The sequence below is a fragment of the Pan troglodytes genome, chromosome 5 (genome assembly GCF_028858775.2).
Source record: "Pan troglodytes isolate AG18354 chromosome 5, NHGRI_mPanTro3-v2.0_pri, whole genome shotgun sequence".
NCBI lineage: Eukaryota > Metazoa > Chordata > Mammalia > Primates > Hominidae > Pan > Pan troglodytes.
The window spans coordinates 12,258,385-12,277,099 of record NC_072403.2 but is presented as its reverse complement, the minus strand read 5'-3'; the positions used below and the strand labels follow the sequence as shown (position 1 = coordinate 12,277,099).

Sequence of the window (18,715 nt, the reverse complement as noted above, 5' to 3'; positions counted from 1 at the left end):
GGCCTTGTATCCGCGGTTACCAATCTGCGGATGATGACTTTGGCTCCAGGAACACCAGCCCCAAGTTAAACTCTTGTCTCCATTTTTTTCAGTGGCCACTCTTCCAGTTAGCAAGCTGCTCTTGTAATACTGACTGAGAAATGCAGAGAGGCAAGAAGAGGAAAAGGGGGGAAATGGCGGGTTTTTCATTTCTAATAGTTCTGTAGCAGTGAGTCCTGCCCATCACTGTGTGTGATATATACAGTGTTATAAGGTATACTGAGTGTATATAACGCCCTTAAGTCATGGCTTTGGTAAAATTTGGTTAAGAATTATTTTGGTAAAATCTATATTTTAAAATGTATAAACTCGTGTAAGTTTCCTCTCATACACACCACGATATTCAAGAAAAAAAATGAAATATTTGAGGTAGGCACAGAAATCCCAGAGGTGGGACCAGCCATTCAGTGGTAGTGTTTGACATCTTTGCATGATTTTAGGCATCTTTAATGTCACCCTTTGAATTCAGTTGTAGCCAGGAAAGGTACTGAGATGATCTCCTCAGATTTGGATTTGTATCAATTTCTAATAGACTGTTCTGCAGGCTTAGTTGGTGTTTCTGAAAAATCTCTCCACTGCCTTCCTGGTCTGAAAGGTTATGTGTAGCTGGAAATGTAATATTCCAGAAGAAACCTTATGTTGTTGGTCTGCTTTGGCTCTATATTGTTAACAATAGGCGACCATTTGTAGCAGTAATTGGAATCATTTGACAGTTCTATTGTATTGAATTAAAACTGGAAAGCAAGCCTGGCCCTATTTAAAAACTGGGTTCTAGTAGTTTTTCAGGCTAATGGGGTCTTATACCTTTCTAAGAATCTCCTCCATCCCACCACTCCTTGTCAGAATTAAATCAACCAATTAATGATAAACCTCCTCTTTGTGCAGAGTAAACCTCTCTGGATTGAAGGTTACTGAGAGACTAAGAGGCATTCAGTGTATGACTGAGAAACGCTATTGTCCAGCAGCAGTTCCTCCTTTCATTCAGTTCCTGGAAAAATATACACTGGTTTTCACATATGTGTCAGGAGCTGCTCCAGGCTGTCCCTTGGGACATGAAGTTGAGTAAGTTAGTCCCTGGCCTCAAGAAACTCTCAGTGTAGAAGACAAAATAAATAAAAGATCATTGCAATTCAGTGTAATAAAGACTGTGACTGTGATTTATGCAAATTGCAGTGAAATAACAGAAATCAATGTCTAGCGGTGTGGTGGAGTGGGGAAGAGGATGAGGAGGGCTTCCTGATGCAAGGATATTGGAGCCGAGACTTAGAGGATGAGTATGAGTGTTCCTGACAGGCAAGCGCATGGAAAAGTGTTTGCAGTAGAGGGAACAGTATATTGCAAGTGAGGAGGGACTAAAAGATGAAAGAGAAGATATAAGCCTGGGAAAAGATGGCAGGCATCACACCATACCAGGCCTTGGGGATCTTGCTTTCCTCCTGCAGATAATGGGGGACTTGAGAAGGATTCTAATTAGCAGAAATACATAATCAGAATTATGCTTTACAAAGTGGTAGGGAGGGCTGGGCACGGTGGCTCATGCTTGTAACCCCAGCACTTTGGGAGGCCGAGGTGGGCAGATCACCAGATCAGGAGTTCGAGACCAGCCTGGCCAACATGGTGAAACCCTGTCTCTACTAAAAATACAAAAATTAGCCTGGTGTGGTGGTGGGCACCTGTAATCCCAGCTACTTGGGAGGCTGAGGCAGGAGAATCGCTTGAACCTGGGAGGTGGAGGTTGCAGTGAGCCGAGATTGTGCCATTGCACTCCAGCCTGGGCGACAAGACCAAGACTCCGTTTCAAAAAAAAAAAAAAAAAAAGTGTAAGGAGAAAATGGAGAACAGGAGATATGTTTGGAAGCTGTAGAGATACTCCAGGCTAGAAGAGGAATAGACCAGAGGGATTTTAGCCCCTGGAGGTATGGGGCTCATTTCTCTTGTTCCAGCTTCCTCTGAGCACCTGAGCAATCCTTCAACATTATAGGTTCCAGGATGTATTAATAACAGCACTTTATAAATTAAGCCACTTAAGAAAATGCTTTTAATCATTCTAATTAAGGACATGTTAAAATTCTGGGTACCCAAAAGAAATGTGAGAAAGAGTTATTTTTCCTGTTTTTTTTTAAATAAATAAACCAGTTTCTCATGGATAGCATTTATGCTTATAGTTCAATAATAGTATTACCAAAAATTGCATGGAGAATTCAGATCACTAGGGAATTCCTAGTATATAAACCTAAACATTTAACTTATTTCAAGATCCCATCTGTGACAGGTATAATCATTCTCTGAAGAATATTTTACAACCTAGGGAGACAATAATTTACATTTCGTTCATATTAGAGAAAAAGTAGGAGGACAGGGAGGCAGTTGCTCCTCCGGAGATTTTTTTCTTTTCTTTAACAGTCCATTTTCCGATATGTTTGGAATTAGGCTAAATTGTGTTAGGTAGACAGTTTGAAAGCTGTCACTTTGAAAGAGCGAGCTGCCAAGTTTCTAGCTACAGTATTTAAAAAAAAAAAAAAAAAAAGGCGGCTTAGCAATGAGTTGTTCCATTTTGCCAGGAACCAGGCTTGGACAGGGGAAGCAAATTCATTTCCTGTTTGTGGCAAACGGAGCCTGGATGATGATAAGACTTTTTCCATCTAAACTGCCTTGTTAACCCAGTAAACAAAGCAAAAATCAATATGCTAGATTAATCGATGCTTGCTGGAACACACTCCATGGCAAGGGACATTTCCTAGGCAAAATGGACAATGGAATGAACAATGATATTTTTATGTCTATGTTCATATTTTATACAGTCATCTTCAGAGTCTTTGATACTATCAGCTGTTATAAGAACCAAATACTTGGTTGACCTGTGTGTGGCTGACTCATGGGCAATGAAATAAATTTTGTTTGATCAGTGGTATTGGGGACCTCACCTCTATCCCCAATACTTTGGACAACCCATTAAGCTTCCTCATGTGTTTTCCATTTGACTACAGTCTGGAACATTATTTCTTTAAACTCTCAACCTCTCTGTGTAGCTTTTAATCTTCCCCTTCTTAGCCAAGTTTTGTTTTATTTTTTTATGAAATGTCTTTCTTTGTTTAAATCATTTTAAGACAGACTTTTTTTGTTTTTGTTTTGAGACGGAGTCCGGCTCTGTCGCCAGGCTGGAGTGCAGTGGTGCGATCTCGGCTCACTGCAAGCTCCACCTCCCGGGTTCAAGCGGTTCTCCTGCCTGTCTCCTGAGTAGCTGGGACAACAGGCGTGCGCCGCCACACCCGGCTAACTTTTCTTTTCTTTTTTTTTTTTTAGTAGAGACTGGGTTTCACCATATTCGCCAAGATGGTCTCCATCTCTTGACCTCGTGATCCGCCCCCCTCAGCCTTCCAAAGTACTGGAATTACAGGCATGAGCCACCACGCCCGGCCCCCAAGACGGACTTTTAAGAGATTATACAGGAAAGTTTTACTTATCACTGCCTTAGTTTCTCCCCACTTATAGTACCACTGTGATTTTATGTTTTTCCTGAGGCATTGGCTTGTTAAAGTGATATTGCAACAGAGAATCAAAAGATCACTTAGAAAAAGTAACATGTTAAAAAACATCATGCTTAGAATTAAATGTCAAAAGTATACCAATATAGATGATATAATTTAAAACAATTGATATTATCAGCTGTCATAAGAACCAAATACTTGGTTGACCTGTGGGTGGCTGACTCATGGGCAATGAAATAAATTTTGTTTTATATGTATAACTTTATATATATGTAACTTTATATATATATAAAAAGTTTGCTTATATATAATATATATACACATATCATATATAAATATATTGTTTATAATATGTAAACAATATATTATATATGTAAATAATATATGAAAAGTATATATTATATATGTAAACAATATATTTTTAAAAACCAAACTCATGGGTTTATAGTTTTTTCATAGTGAAAACAAACAAATATATAAACAAATATACAGTTTGCTTATATCTATTATATATAAACAGTATATAATATATAAAGATATAAATAATATATAATATATAAATAATATATATTTGTAATATATTATTTGTTTATATCCATTATATAATATAAACATATGTAATATATATAATTTATATGAACAATATATAATATATAAACAATATATGTTTTTATATATTATATATAAACAATATATGTTTTTATATATTATATATAAACAATATATGTTTTTATATATTATATATAAACAATATATGTTTTTATATATTATATATAAACATATATATTCATGATATATATATGTTTGTTTACACTATGGAAAAACTATAAACCCATGAGCTGGGGTTTTGTCTTTTTTTTTTTTGACTTAGGTTTTCTATTCTCAAAGGCATTAATCAGCACCCTTTTTCTCACCCTTCGTTATCAACATATAAGCAGGCTAGAAAGACAGTATTTTATTCCAATGTGAAACAAAACTGCTTATCTGGAGGTCTTATGTTATGAATTCCCACATCATACCTTCAACTATATATATGTCCTGAAACTAGCATATTTTGAGAATAAAATGGTAAATGACACTTAAAGGACACCTATGGTTAATCCTACAGTAAATGAGATAATTTATTTTGAAATGAATGATCAACTCTACGCTCCGAATTTTCACGTAAAAGGTGTTCAGGTGAAAGGAGGCATATTTGCTGTGGCATTTCTGCACACTGCCCCAGGCACTATAGCAAGATAATTAAGACATGGTCCAGTCTTCAAGGGGATTACAATCCCATGGCTAAAAAATCACCTATATAAAGATAATACAAAGAGATGATGATACTTTTTTTTTAAAAAAAAGACAGATGTTTCCTGCGAATCAAGAGGAGAAATGCTTTCTATTTACCTGTGGAAATTCAAAGCAAGCCTGTCTGCTCAGAACACAAGGAGTATAAAATGGCATGCTTCCCTGGGAAGGCTGGAAGGCCACTGCTAAAAAGCTTCCCAGGGACCTTCTTTACCTTGTGACTTCCATTGCTCAGATTCCAGCCTCGCACCATGCCTTCTCAGATACCTGACTACTTAATGATTGGTCCTAAGGGCCCATCCAAATGCTCAGTGCTATTATGATTATTATTGCCATCAATTTCTGAGCATTTACCATGTACCAGGCCCTAGGATAGAGCACTCGGTGCATTTTCTCATTTAATCCTCACACCAACTTCATTTTGCAGATGAGAAAACTGAGGCACAGGACATTTATGTAACTTGCCAAGGTCACAAAGACAGTACGTGAGAGTTGGGATTTGGGTTCAGGCAGCCTAGCTCCACAGTCTATGCTCTTACTATGCTCTTCTACTTCTCTTAATGATAATAACAACAACAACAATAATAAACATTTATTAAGAATGTACTTGGTGTCAGCCACTCTATAAGATAGGTACTTCATTCCCATATTAAAGATAAGAAAACTGAGGCTCAGAGAGATTAAATAACTTTTCTGAGGCTGCGCAATTAGTAAGTAGTGAAGCATTTCCAAAAACATATTCTGAAAAATGCAGATCTCCAAAGAAGAAAGTTTCCATAGTCATTTACGTTTGGAAACCATTGCCCCTCTGGGATATCTGTGGTGTACATCAGCATATTAAAGTCTCACATGAATGCTTCAGTAAAGAACCCTGATCAGCTTTGGTTAGGCCAGCATTTTCCACGCCGGTTTAACCATGGAGCTCTAATTCTTCCAATACCTGTCAATATCCCATAAAACTAGCACTATGCCATGATGGACTGACTCTAACCAGTCTCACTAGACATTAACCAGGTACACTAGGCTAGGATGTAAAGCTGGAAAGCCAGGTTTTCATTTGCAATGAGAACTAGGGTGGATGAGACATACCAATGATACCAAAGAAATACTTGAATATTTCTCCCTCTCCAGCCTTACTTTGCCTTGTAGGTAGAGCTGCTTGGGAAGCCAAGGCAGGACTCATTTCAGGGACACATTATCATGCAGGGAGGGAGGGTAGGAATAGAGAAGGCAAATCCAGGAGTACCAGAGGAGCAGTGCCTTGAACCCCTACATGCAGGCTAAACTCACGTGGCCCCTCACCCAGAACACTGCAACAGCTTCTTAACTGGGTTCAACTTCCAGCATTGCCCCTTCCAACCCCTTTTCCACTCTGCCACCAGAAGCAGTTTCAATATATATATAAATCTAATCATGTCAGTTTGCTGTTTCAGATTCTTCACTGGATCCACCATGCAATTAAAACCCAAACTCCTTCGCATGGTCTCCAAGGCTCGTGTGATGAGCGGGCTCCTCCTTACTCTTCCACCGTGGCTCCCACTAGTACCTTTCAGCCAACCATCATCTTTCAATTTCTTAAGCAACTACGCACTCTCTTGCCTCAGTCTTCACCTATCCTTCTTTCTCCGCCTGAAGCATTCCTCTCCACCTCCCTTTCCACATGGACACCTGACTCCTCTTTTGCTCACTGCTTATGTCTCCCTTCCTTCAGAGAAATTCCTTATTTTCCACCCCCTAAATGTGGGTTAGGGGCTCCTCCCTGATACTCCCCTCAGTTCTCTTTACTTCCTTTGTTAGAGATGTCTGACACTGTGTCGTAATTATCTGTCCACATTTTAGCATCTACTGCTGTGTGTTTACTTAGTTAGTAGTTATTAGACAGTTGCCTAATCAACATTTATACCCATGTCTTGAGTGGCAACATAAAATAGCGCTCTTATAACATTCCCAGAGGACAAGAAGCTAGGGAGAATATTAAATATATTAAATGCATACTTAGGGGTTAAAATGATCTTAAGAGCATGGGACAGTGAGCCAAATTCAATAAGAAGAAATTTAACCCATGCAAAGTCTTAATATCGAACTAAACAGAAGAAAACAATTGCACAAATAAATATAGCCAAATAGAAACATGAGTGGGTGACTTGTAGGGGCCTCAACTGAATTTTGATCCATTGTTGCTAGAAATAACATTAGAATGTGTTTTAAGGGAGGCTGAGGCAGGGGGATTACCTGAGGTCGGGAGTTCAAGACCAGCCTGACCAATATAGTGAAACCCCATCTCTACTAAAACAAAAACAAAAACAAAAAAATTAGCCAGGCATGGTGGTGTGAGCCTGTAGTCTCAGCAACTTGAGAGGCTGAGACATGAGAATGGCTTGAACCCGGGAGGCAGAAGTTGCAGTGAGCCGAAATTGCACCACTGAACTCCAGCCTGAGCAACAGAGCAGGACTCCGTCTCAAAAAAAAAAAAAAAAAAAAAGAATGTGTTTTAAGGGTTTTGCTTTATCAGATGCATAATATAAATCAACAGTGAGTTAAGAGTATCCAAGACACTGACAATATCTTGAGCTGAAATAGTAGACTATTTATTTTAAAAGATGTAATGGTCTCATTTTTTTTTTTTTTTTTACAGAAAAACCACAACTAGAGTAATGTACTTAATTCCAGAAAATAACACTTCAAAAGAGAAATTGACAAAATGGAAAATATTCCAAAACAGAGCGTTGGATAAAAGTTCTAGAAATAACTTCTTAAAAACAGTTAAATAGGCTGGATGCGATGGCTCACGCCTATAATCCTAGCACTTTGGAAAGCCAAGCCGGCGGATCACCTGAGGTCAGGAGTTCAAGACCAGCCTGGCCAACATGGTGAAACCCCGTCTCTATTAAATTTTTTAAAAATACAAAAATTAGCGGGGCATGGTGGTGAGTGCCTGCAATCCCAGCTACTCAGGAGGATGAGGCGGGGAGGATTGCTTGAACCCAGGAGGCAGAGGTTGCAGTGAGCCGAGATCGCGCCACTGCACTCCAGTCTGGGTAACGGAGCAAGGCTCTGTCTCAAACAAACAGTTAAATAAATGAAGAATGTTTTACTCAGAAAAAAAAAAAAAAAAAAAAAACCCTATGAACAGTCTTTAAATACTTAGAGAGTGCCAGCTAAAATGAATAAGAGGACTTATTCTATATTTATCTAGAAGTCAGAACGAGGACCCATGGTTAGAAAAATTACAAGGAAGCAGATGTCAGTTTATCTTAAGAGAAGTTTTCAAATAATTAGAGTTGTTTAAAAATGGACTGTTTGCCCTATGAAAAAATGAGTTCCCTGTTCAAATGGAAGCTAGAAGCCCAAGTAGTAGGGCTCTCATGAAAATGTTTCATGCAGGGTATAGTAGTTCTACCAGATGGCTGAGAAAATGCTATTGCTGTTCTGTGAGATTCTGTAAGGATGTAATATCAGTATATTCCTTCCATTGGTGCTGGTAAACGGAGAACTGATGAAACCCATTTCTAAGGACTTTGGTTTTTAGCTATTTTTTTAAAAAATGTTGAAAGCCCCTGTGCTAAGAAAGAGGACCAGAGGAGTTGACTGCTAAGCTCCTTTTCAACAGGAACATTTGTGCTTCTCCAGCTCATTCTTGGGCTGGTTTATCACTGGGGATTGTGGCCTTAATAAGACCAGAGGACTTAGGAGAAAGGCAGCTTGGAATAGAGAGGTCTAGAGAATTAAACATCTTTAGCTCACAGCATAATGGAAAGAAAGTGCCCTTCAGGGGAACATGTATACAACAGGGTTCTGAGAAGAGGTAAAAATAAAACTGCATCCTGCACTTTCTGCTTGCCGTAATGCTGCAGTCAGGGTAACCCGGGGAGCACCACGCCCTGTGAAATGGCTGTCACAGTTTAGGGGCAGTGAGCCACAGTAAGCCTAGGACCCACTATGTGCCAGGCATAGTGCCAGACCCACTGCACCGTTATCTCATTGAGCCTTCATAGACCTTCTCAGGGTATTAGTATCCTCATTTTAAAATAAGAAAATTCAGATTCTGAAAGGTAAAGTACCTTAACGCAGTAATTTTGAGACCTGAGATTCAAACTCAGGATTGCCTGAACTTTGAATTGCTCAGCAGTGTTTCAGGGACTCCTGGACTTTAGGACCGAAAAAGATCTTAAAGAGCCCAACTTCTTGGTTTTGACTATGGAACACAATGGGGTCCAAAGGGACCAGGCATCCTGCACAGGATTTATGTGTGGAGGTAAAGGAAGCCATTCGACTATGGCAGGAGATGCCCCGGCATGGGTACAAGCTAACAACTGTGCTTTCTGCGAACATGGTGCTTATAGCCATGAGGGCAAATCATGCATCAGGCAGGGGCAGGGAGGGGGAGGGCAAGAGGCCAGGGCACCCCTGCCGACCCTTCTACCCTCCCACCCCACCTTCTCCCCAGTAACTCTTTACAATGCCAAATGCACATGCAGAAACCAGTCTCTAGACTAGATCTTCTAAAGTACAGTGAGGACAGGGAGTTAGGATGACCCCCACTTTCAGTCATCATTCATAGAGGGGAAGGGGAAAAGGGCAGGAAGAGAGCTGACTTTCATGTGTCAGACCTTTTGCTAAATGCCTGAATACGTGTCATCTCATGCCGTCTCCCGTCACATTCCTGTAAGACGTGGAACATGTTAGGCTATGAAATGAATATTAGTGTCTCCATTCTATGATGAAGAAATGAATTTATGTCACACATACAAAGTTAGACAACTAAGAAACATGTGATTTACATTTACACTCCTGATGCCACAAATCAAAAGAAAAACCTGTGAATGTTGGCATCAGACAGTCCAGGTTTTGACTTTTGAACTGGCCCGTTAGTAGCTAAGGAAAGCTGAGGATAGTTTCTGTGTCACTGAAAACGATCACACTTATCTCACGGAAATGTTAGTGTCCTTTCTCCAGACCTGCTCCCTCTCTTTCCTGCATTTGAGGGATGAGATCTACTTTTAGAATTACAGAGGGAGGGGGCATTTGACCCTTTTTGAGGTAAAAGGAGAATTTTGGATTAACGGCTAACTTTGTCCTTCGAATGTCCCCTTGAGGCTTTGTCAGATTTGATTCCTTCCTTTGGAAAGATAAGAAAATTGAAGTGGCTATTCCCTGCTTCTGCCTGGTTAGTCACAGAGTGAGGCAGTGACATGATGTGAAGCTCCTAACGTAACGAAAGCTAGCGTGAGACTGAGAACCTGAAGACTTCAACTCTGGCCCTAGCTTCTCTGTATTTGGATCTCCCAGACGGGCATCCATCTATCCCACAGTGAGTGCCTTGTGGTCTGAAACGAGATCAAAGGTGGAAAAAGCTTTAAAAAGCTCTCTTCAAAAACAAGAATGTCACAAGAGGCTGACTCTCGAGACTGTGTTCCCCTACCCCTGCCTCCTACAGAGTTTCATTCAGCAGACCTTGCTACCTGCCTTCTTCAGGGAAAATAATCTTGTTTTTGAGTTTGTGTTTAAACTAAAGTTAGTTGATTATTTTCTTCAACCCTTGTTTTTCTTGTTCATAGAGTTTCTTAATGTCACGAGCGTTCACCTGTTCAAGGAGAGATGGGACACTAACAAGGTGGACCACCACACCGACAAGTATGAAAACAACAAGCTGATTGTCCGCAGAGGGCAGTCTTTCTATGTGCAGATTGACTTCAATCGTCCATATGACCCCAGAAGGGATCTCTTCAGGGTGGAATACGTCATTGGTGAGTGCCATGTGCAAGCCCCAGTCTTGACACCATGGGTTGCATTGTAGAGAGAGGTGGGTACAGGCACAGTTGTGTGATTTCCTAGTGTCATATGTCAACAGTGGCAGGAGCTGGAATGACATCCAGCCCCTGAATTACCCTGTGCTCTAAGACTGGTCTGTATAGTGCCAAATATTGATAACTTGGGCCCACCCAAGGAGAAAATCTCATATAAATAAAACTGGTATAATGTGTTGCTTAACTAAATATTCTTCCTCAAACAAATGGTTTTGGCATCCTATGATTCTAACTTTTATCTCCATGATTTAATTGGTCTCGTGCTGAAAATGTTTGTAAATCTTAGCATGCAATCCAAGTATGCATTCCCAAAGTTGATTCTGCTCTGATCTAGTCCCATGGGATGGCCCGTGAAAAATATAGTCCAATAAACTTCACTAAACACTTTGTACTTTAATCACCCTTTCTTTTTTTTTTTTTTGAGACAGAGTCTTGCTCTGCTGCCCAGGCTGGAACAGTGGTGCGATCTCAGCTCACTGCAACCTCCTCCTCCTAGGTTCAAGCGATTCTGGTGCCTCAGCATCCAGAGTAGCTGGGACCACAGTTGCACACCACTATGCCCAGCTAATTTTATGTATTTTTGGTAGAGGCAGAGTTTCACCATGTTGTCCAGGCTGGTCTCGCACTCCTGACCTCAAGTTGTCCACCCACCTCAGCTTCCCAAAGTGCTGGGATTGCAGGCGTGAGACACCATGCCCAGCCTTTAATCTCCTCTTGAAGATTAACGATGCACATTAGCTTCAAAGGTTTGGGGAGGGACCATTTAACTTTGGTCTGGTGCTTCTTAAATTAATTTGATCATGGAACCCTTTTATTAAGTTATGGCTATTAACTTTTGACACATTTTGGTAAACATTTCTATAGGAATTTATAAGATTATCAAGGAAATACATGCACAGAGAAGCAAGGGTGGCACAACATAGGAAATCTGCCCATATAATCCTATGCACAAATTAAAGGAAAAAATTAGGCAATCAAATCAGTAGTCACAGAAAGGTACATGGTAAAATTCAGCATCCAGTTTTAGGAAGAGTTTAAGGGGAAAAATTTAGAAAAAAAACACCTCAATGATAATAAAGATTGCTTACATTAAAACAACAACTTTTGATATCTAAGTGGAAAAAAGTTAACAAATTTCATAATCAGAAATTAGAAAGAAATGCCTGCTATCATCATTCCCTTTTTAAAAAGAACTACTTTAAAGGTTTTAGTAAATGAACAATGTAAGAGATACATCTGCTATAAATGCTGGAAACTAAGAAGTAAAACTATATATTTGCTAATACTATGATTGTGTATGTAGAAAGCCCAACAGATTCAAGGGAAAAAAGCACTGTATTAATAAAACTTTGTAAGTTGGCTAGATAGAAGATAAATATATAAAAATCAATAACTTTTATCTTCTCCAGCACTAAGCACCCAGAAATAGACATAAAAAAATTGCACATGACCAAAACTATAAAATGTAGGACTAAAACCTGAACACGCAACCTATATAAACCAGCTATTAAATCTTAATAAAAAACATGAGAAACCAATGAAAAGTCAAACATGTTCTTGAGTGGGAAGTCTTTCTGTATACATTTTTAGTCTCCCAAGGGGTTGGTCAAAGAATACAAAATTTCAGTTAGATAGAATGAATGAGTTTTAGTGACCTATTCCACAGCATGGTGACTATAGTTAATAATAATGTATATTTCCAAATTACTAAAAGAGTAGATTTTAAATATTCTCACCACAAAGAAATGGTATGTGAAGGAATGAATATGTTAATTAGCTTGAATTAATCAATCCACAATGTATATTTTGATCAAAACATCACATCCCAAAACCCCATAAACATATACAATTATGATTGTCAATTTTTAAAAGCCTCCCAAAATTAATATGTAAATTTAATGCATTTCCAATTAGAATCCCAGTGGAGTTTTGAGTTGTCTTTGGCTTTGGTTTTGGTTTTTTGGACTTGTATAAAATAATCTTAAAGTTCATTTGAAATAATAATTACCTGGTGATAACCAAGGAAATCATACAAAGAAATAATAAGTAAGAGTATTTTCTTTCTGAAGAGCCTATCAGAACATACTATGAAAAATATTTACTAGGACATAATAGAGAATCCAGAAATGGATTTCAGTATATGAGTTAATATGATTGTTGGTTTCATGAAGTAAGAAGACCATATGAGATTTTATCTGTTTGCTTGTTTGTTTTTACATAAATGATGCAGAAATAACTGACTCTCCAACTGGAAGAAAGTTTAAAAATTGACCCTCATCTTATCCCATATACAGTAGTAAATCTCAGATGGAATGAGTATTAATGTAAAAAAGACAATTTTTTGAGGAAATTTAACAGACTTAACTAAAAACTGGAAACTCTGACACTGTAGAAGAAAGCAAGAACCACGTACAGTTATGTGCCACATAGCAACATTTCAGTCAATGACAGATCATGCATAGGTGATCTTATGAGATTCTGATGGAGCTGAAAAATTCCTGTCACATAGTGATGTCATAGCTATCATAATAGAATAGTGAGATTACTTATTTTTTTTAAATGTACTGTAGCCTAAGTTTGTAGTGTTTATAAAGTCTACAGTAGCATGCAGTAATGACCTAGGCCTTCGCATTCACTCACCACTCACCCAGGGCTACTTCCGGTCCTGCACGTTCCATTCATGGTAAGTGTCCTATGCAGGTGTACCATTTTTTACTTTTTATATTGTATTTTTACTGTACTTTTTCTATGTTTATATATAAATGTTTCTATATAAATGTTTCTATGTTTATATATAAATACTTACCATTGTGTTACAATTGCCTGCAGTGCTGTATTCAGTACAGTAAAACACACTATGAGTCTGTAAACTAACAGCAGTAGGCTCTGCCATATAGCCTAGGTGTGTAGTGGGCTGTACCATCTTTGTTTCTATGATGTTCACACAATGACAAAATCACCTGCCTAACAACATATTACATCCCGTGCATGACAACAAATTCGCGTTTGAAGCTCTGGACCACAGTTCTGCTGCAATTATGAGGGAAGTTTTATCTCCATCTTTAAAGCCAAATATTTAGGGTGGGGAGAAGAGGAGAGGGAAGCTTCAACTCTGAATTGGACTTGTCTGAGGTTTGAAACACTCTCATAGGCCATTCAGAAAATAATTATGATAATGGAAGTCTTAGAAAAACTGGTAAGATGAATGTCTTAGATCGGGTTACTAGGAAATAAACTCTGAGAAGAAGACTTGTGCGCAGAAAGTTTACTGGGGAGATCTCTCAGGATCAACATCTGCAAGGGAGTGGAGGAATCAGTGTTGGACAGAGGGAGGAGTTGAACTGCAGTGCAGACAGGGCCCCTGTGGATCTCAAGGTGAACTCTAGCTATGGGTTGGATTTTCAGAGTTGTCTCACCTTGAGCCAAGGGCATGGGCCTGTTATACCTTTTATACCTTGACTGGGGTTGTAGCCTTGGTGTAATTGGTTCTCTGTGGCTGAGGGCAACCCCTGAAAGCAACTAAATGAATGAGAATTGTCAGCCACCAACACTCCCAACAATGGGAAAGGTCCAGGCAGCCCACCACAGCATCCATTACAGTGAACATTTTAAGTCCTCTTTTCTTTTTTACACAAGAAATACTATTACTTTTGTTCCCTCAATAAAAGAGGGGGAAAAGCATAGCTAATTTGTTTTTGAGATAAAATCTGTATATTTTTAAACCAACATGTATTCTAAACCTTTCAGAACCCATGATGTGTGCGTTCAGAGTTAAGCTGTATTCTAGTATGTGTGGGCCATTACAGGGCCACATGTATTTGAAGATTTTCTATTATAGGTCACACACATTTGAAGATGTTTCATTGCCCAACCTGTTGTAGATACAAGAAAGGCAAGTGACAAAATTCCACACTCTACTATTTAGTGTAGAAATTAAGCACACTTCGAGGGGCGTTGAAGGACCCATGGTAGAGGATTTATCTTGATCAGAGTCATTTCTGCATCTCACGTCATTCAGGAAGTTACATGAGAGCCTCAACTTCATGGCTGCCATAGTTCTAAGGAAGAAAAAAGAACATTGCTGGGGAAATAATTCTCTTAAAATTCAGTGCCTGTTTCAATAGGACTGAATAAAGCCAAGGAAATTAGATTTTAAAGCTAATTGCTATAATAAGAAGAGACAAGTATAGAACGTGAACTAGAAATGAAATTAAGTGCAAAGGTTTCTATATACAGGTGCACCTCAATTTCCAGAAACTCAGAAGGTAAAAATGATGCTTTAAAAACGAAAAAGAATATAATTTCTATTCATTTTTAAAAATCTGGCAATACCGTTTCAAGAGAAGATCCATTTTAGCTAACGTTTTACAATCAGCTAAATATCTAAACATTTGAGATATCATTTACTATTAAAAGTGAACCAAAATGTAACATAAATTAAAAAAAAAAAAACAGACGAGAATAAATACTTTGTTAAAAATAAAGGGCACTTAAAAGAATCTCAGGGGGAGGAGCCAAGATGGCCGAATAGGAACAGCTCAGGTCTACAGCTCCCAGCGTGAGCAACCCAGAAGACAGTGATTTCTGCATTTCCATCTGAGGTACGGGGTTCATCTCACTAGGGAGTGCCACACAGTGGGCGCAGGTCAGTGGGTGCGTGCACTGTGCGCGAGCCGAAGCAGGGCGAGGCATTGCCTCACTCGGGAAGTGCAAGGGGTCAGGGAGTTCCCTTTCCGAGTCAAAGAAAGGGGTGATGGATGGCACCTGGAAAATCGGGTCACTCCCACCCAAATACTGCACTTTTCCGACGGGCTTAAAAAACAGCGCATCAGGAGATTATATCCCGCACCTGGATCGGAGGGTCCTATGCCCACGGAGTCTCGCTGATTGCTAGCACAGCAGTCTGAGATCAAACTGCAAGGCGGCAGCGAGGCTGGGGGAGGGGCACCCACGATTGCCCAGGCTTGCTTACTGAAACAAAGCAGCCTGGAAGCTCGAACTGGGTGGAGCCCACCACAGCTCAAGGAGGCCAGCCTGCCTCTGTAGGCTCCACCTCTGGGGGCAGGGCACAGACAAACAAAAAGACAGCAGTAACCTCTGCAGACTTAAATGTCCCTGTCTGACAGCTTTGAAGAGAGCAGTGGTTCTCCCAGCACACAGCTGGAGATCTGAGAATGGGCAGACTGCCTCCTCAAGTGGGTCCCTGACCCCTGACCCCCGAGCAACCAAACTGGGAGGCACCCCCCAGCAGGGGCAGACTGACACCTCACACGGCCGGGTACTCCAACAGACCTGCAGCTGAGGGTCCTGTCTGTTAGAAGGAAAACTAACAAACAGAAAGGACATCCACACCAAAAACCCATCTGTACATCACCATCATCAAAGACCAAAAGTAGATAAAACCACAAAGATGGGGAAAAAACAGAGCAGAAAAACTGGAAACTCTAAAAAGCAGAGCGCCTCTCCTCCTCCAAAGGAACACAGTTCCTCACCAGCAAAGGAACAAAGCTGGACGGAGAATGACTTTGACAAGCTGAGAGAAGAAGTCTTCAGACGATCAAATTACTCTGAGCTACGGGAGGACATTCAAACCAAAGGCAAAGAAGTTGAAAACTTTGAAAAAAATTTAGAAGAATGTATAACTAGAATAACCAATACAGAGAAGTGCTTAAAGGAGCTGATGGAGCTGAAAACCAAGGCTCGAGAACTACGTGAAGAATGCAGAAGCCTCAGGAGCCAATGCGATCAACGAAGAAAGCGTATCAGCAATGGAAGATGAAATGAATGAAATGAAGGGAGAAGGGAAGTTTAGAGAAAAAAGAATAAAAAGAAACGAGCACAGCCTCTAAGAAATATGGGACTATGTGAAAAGACCAAATCTACGTCTGATTGGTGTACCTGAAAGTGATGGGGAGAATGGAACCAAGTTGGAAAACACTCTGCAGGATATTGTCCAGGAGAACTTCTCCAATCTAGCAAGGCAGGCCAATGCTCAGATTCAGGAAATACAGAGAATGCCACAAAGATACTCCTCGAGAAGAGCAACTCCAAGACACATAATTGTCAGATTCACCAAAGTTGAAATGAAGGAAAAAATGTTAAGGGCAGCCAGAGAGAAAGGTCGGGTTACCCTCAAAGGGAAGCCCATCAGACTAACAGCGGATCTCTCGGCAGAAACTCTACAAGCCAGAAGACAGTGGGGGCCAATATTCAACATTCTTAAAGAAAAGAATTTTCAACCCCGAATTTCATATCCAGCCAAACTAAGCTTCATAAGTGAAGGAGAAATAAAATACTTTACAGACAAGCAAATGCTGAGAGATTCTGTCACCACCAGGCCTGCCCTAAAAGAGCTCCTGAAGGAAGCGCTAAACATGGAAAGGAACAACCGGTACCAGCCACTGCAAAATCATGCCAAAATGTAAAGACCATCGAGGCTAGGAAGAAACTGCATCAACTAACGAGCAAAATAACCAGCTAACATCATAATGACAGGATCAACATTCTTAAAGAAAAGAATTTTCAACCCCGAATTTCATATCCAGTCAAACTAAGCTTCATAAGTGAAGGAGAAATAAAATACTTTACAGACAAGCAAATGCTGAGAGATTCTGTCACCACCAGGCCTGCCCTAAAAGAGCTCCTGAAGGAAGCGCTAAACATGGAAAGGAACAACCGGTACCAGCCACTGCAAAATCATGCCAAAATGTAAAGACCATCGAGGCTAGGAAGAAACTGCACCAACTAACAAGCAAAATAACCAGCTAACATCATAATGACAGGATCAAATTCACACATAACAATATTAACTTTAAATGTAAATGGACTAAATGCTCCAATTAAAAGACACAGACTGGCAAATTGGATCAAGAGTCAAGACCCATCAGTGTGCTGTATTCAGGAAACCCATCTCACGTGCAGAGACACACATAGGCTCAAAATAAAAGGATGGAGGAAGATCTACCAAGCAAATGGAAAACAAAAAAAGACAGGGGTTGCAATCCTAGTCTCTGATAAAACAGACTTCAAACCAACAAAGATCAAAAGAGACAAAGAAGGCCATTACATAATGGTAAAGGGATCAATTCAACAAGAAGAGCTAACTATCCTAAATATATATGCACCCAATACAGGAGCACCCAGACTCATAAAGCAAGTCCTGAGTGACCTACACAGAGACTTAGACTCCCACACATTAATAATGGGAGGCTTTAACACCCCAGTGTCAACATTAGACAGATCAATGAGACAGAAAGTCAACAAGGATACCCAGGAATTGAACTCAGCTCTGCACCAAGCGGACCTAATAGACATCTACAGAACTCTCCACCCCAAATCAACAGAATATACATTTTTTTCAGCACCACACCACACCTATTCCAAAATTGACCACATACTTGGAAGTAAAGCTCTCCTCAGCAAATGTAAAAGAACAGAAATTATAACAAACTATCTCTCAGACCACAGTGCAATCAAACTAGAACTCAGGATTAAGAATCTCACTCAAAACGGCTCCACTACATGGAAACTGAACAACCTGCTCCTGAATGACTACTGGGTACATAACGAAATGAAGGCAGAAAAAAAGATGTTCTTTGAAACCAACAAGAACAAAGACACAACACACCAGAATCTCTGGGACACATTCAAAGCAGTGTGTAGAGGGAAATTTATAGCACTAAATGCCCACAAGAGAAAGCAGGAAAGATCCAAAATTGACACCCTAACATCACAATTAAAGGAACTAGAAAAGCAAGAGCAAACACATTCAAAAGCTAGCAGAAGGCAAGAAATAACTAAAATCAGAGCAGAACTGAAGGAAATAGAGACACAAGAAACCCTTCAAAAAATTAATGAATCCAGGAGCTGGTTTTTTGAAAGGATCAACAAAATTGATAGACCGCTAGCAAGACTAATAAAGAAAACAAGAGAGAAGAATCAAATAGACGCAATAAAAAATGATAAAGGGGATATCAGCACTGATCCCACAGAAATACAAACTACCATCAGAGAATACTACAAACACCTCTACGCAAATAAACTAGAAAATCTAGAAGAAATGGATAAATTTCTGGACACATACACTCT

The 18,715-nt window shown here is 39.7% G+C and overlaps 1 protein-coding gene across 1 annotated transcript in view; it reads left to right on the top strand.

Moving 5' to 3' along the window:
* The window catches only part of F13A1 (coagulation factor XIII A chain), a 418,063-nt gene that overhangs the window by 244,815 nt on the left and 154,533 nt on the right, over positions 1-18,715 (top strand). The window contains exon 5 of the mRNA XM_009450449.5: positions 10,379-10,567. Within this exon, the coding sequence (XP_009448724.2) occupies positions 10,379-10,567 (189 nt within the window). The remainder of the gene's footprint in view (positions 1-10,378; positions 10,568-18,715) is intronic.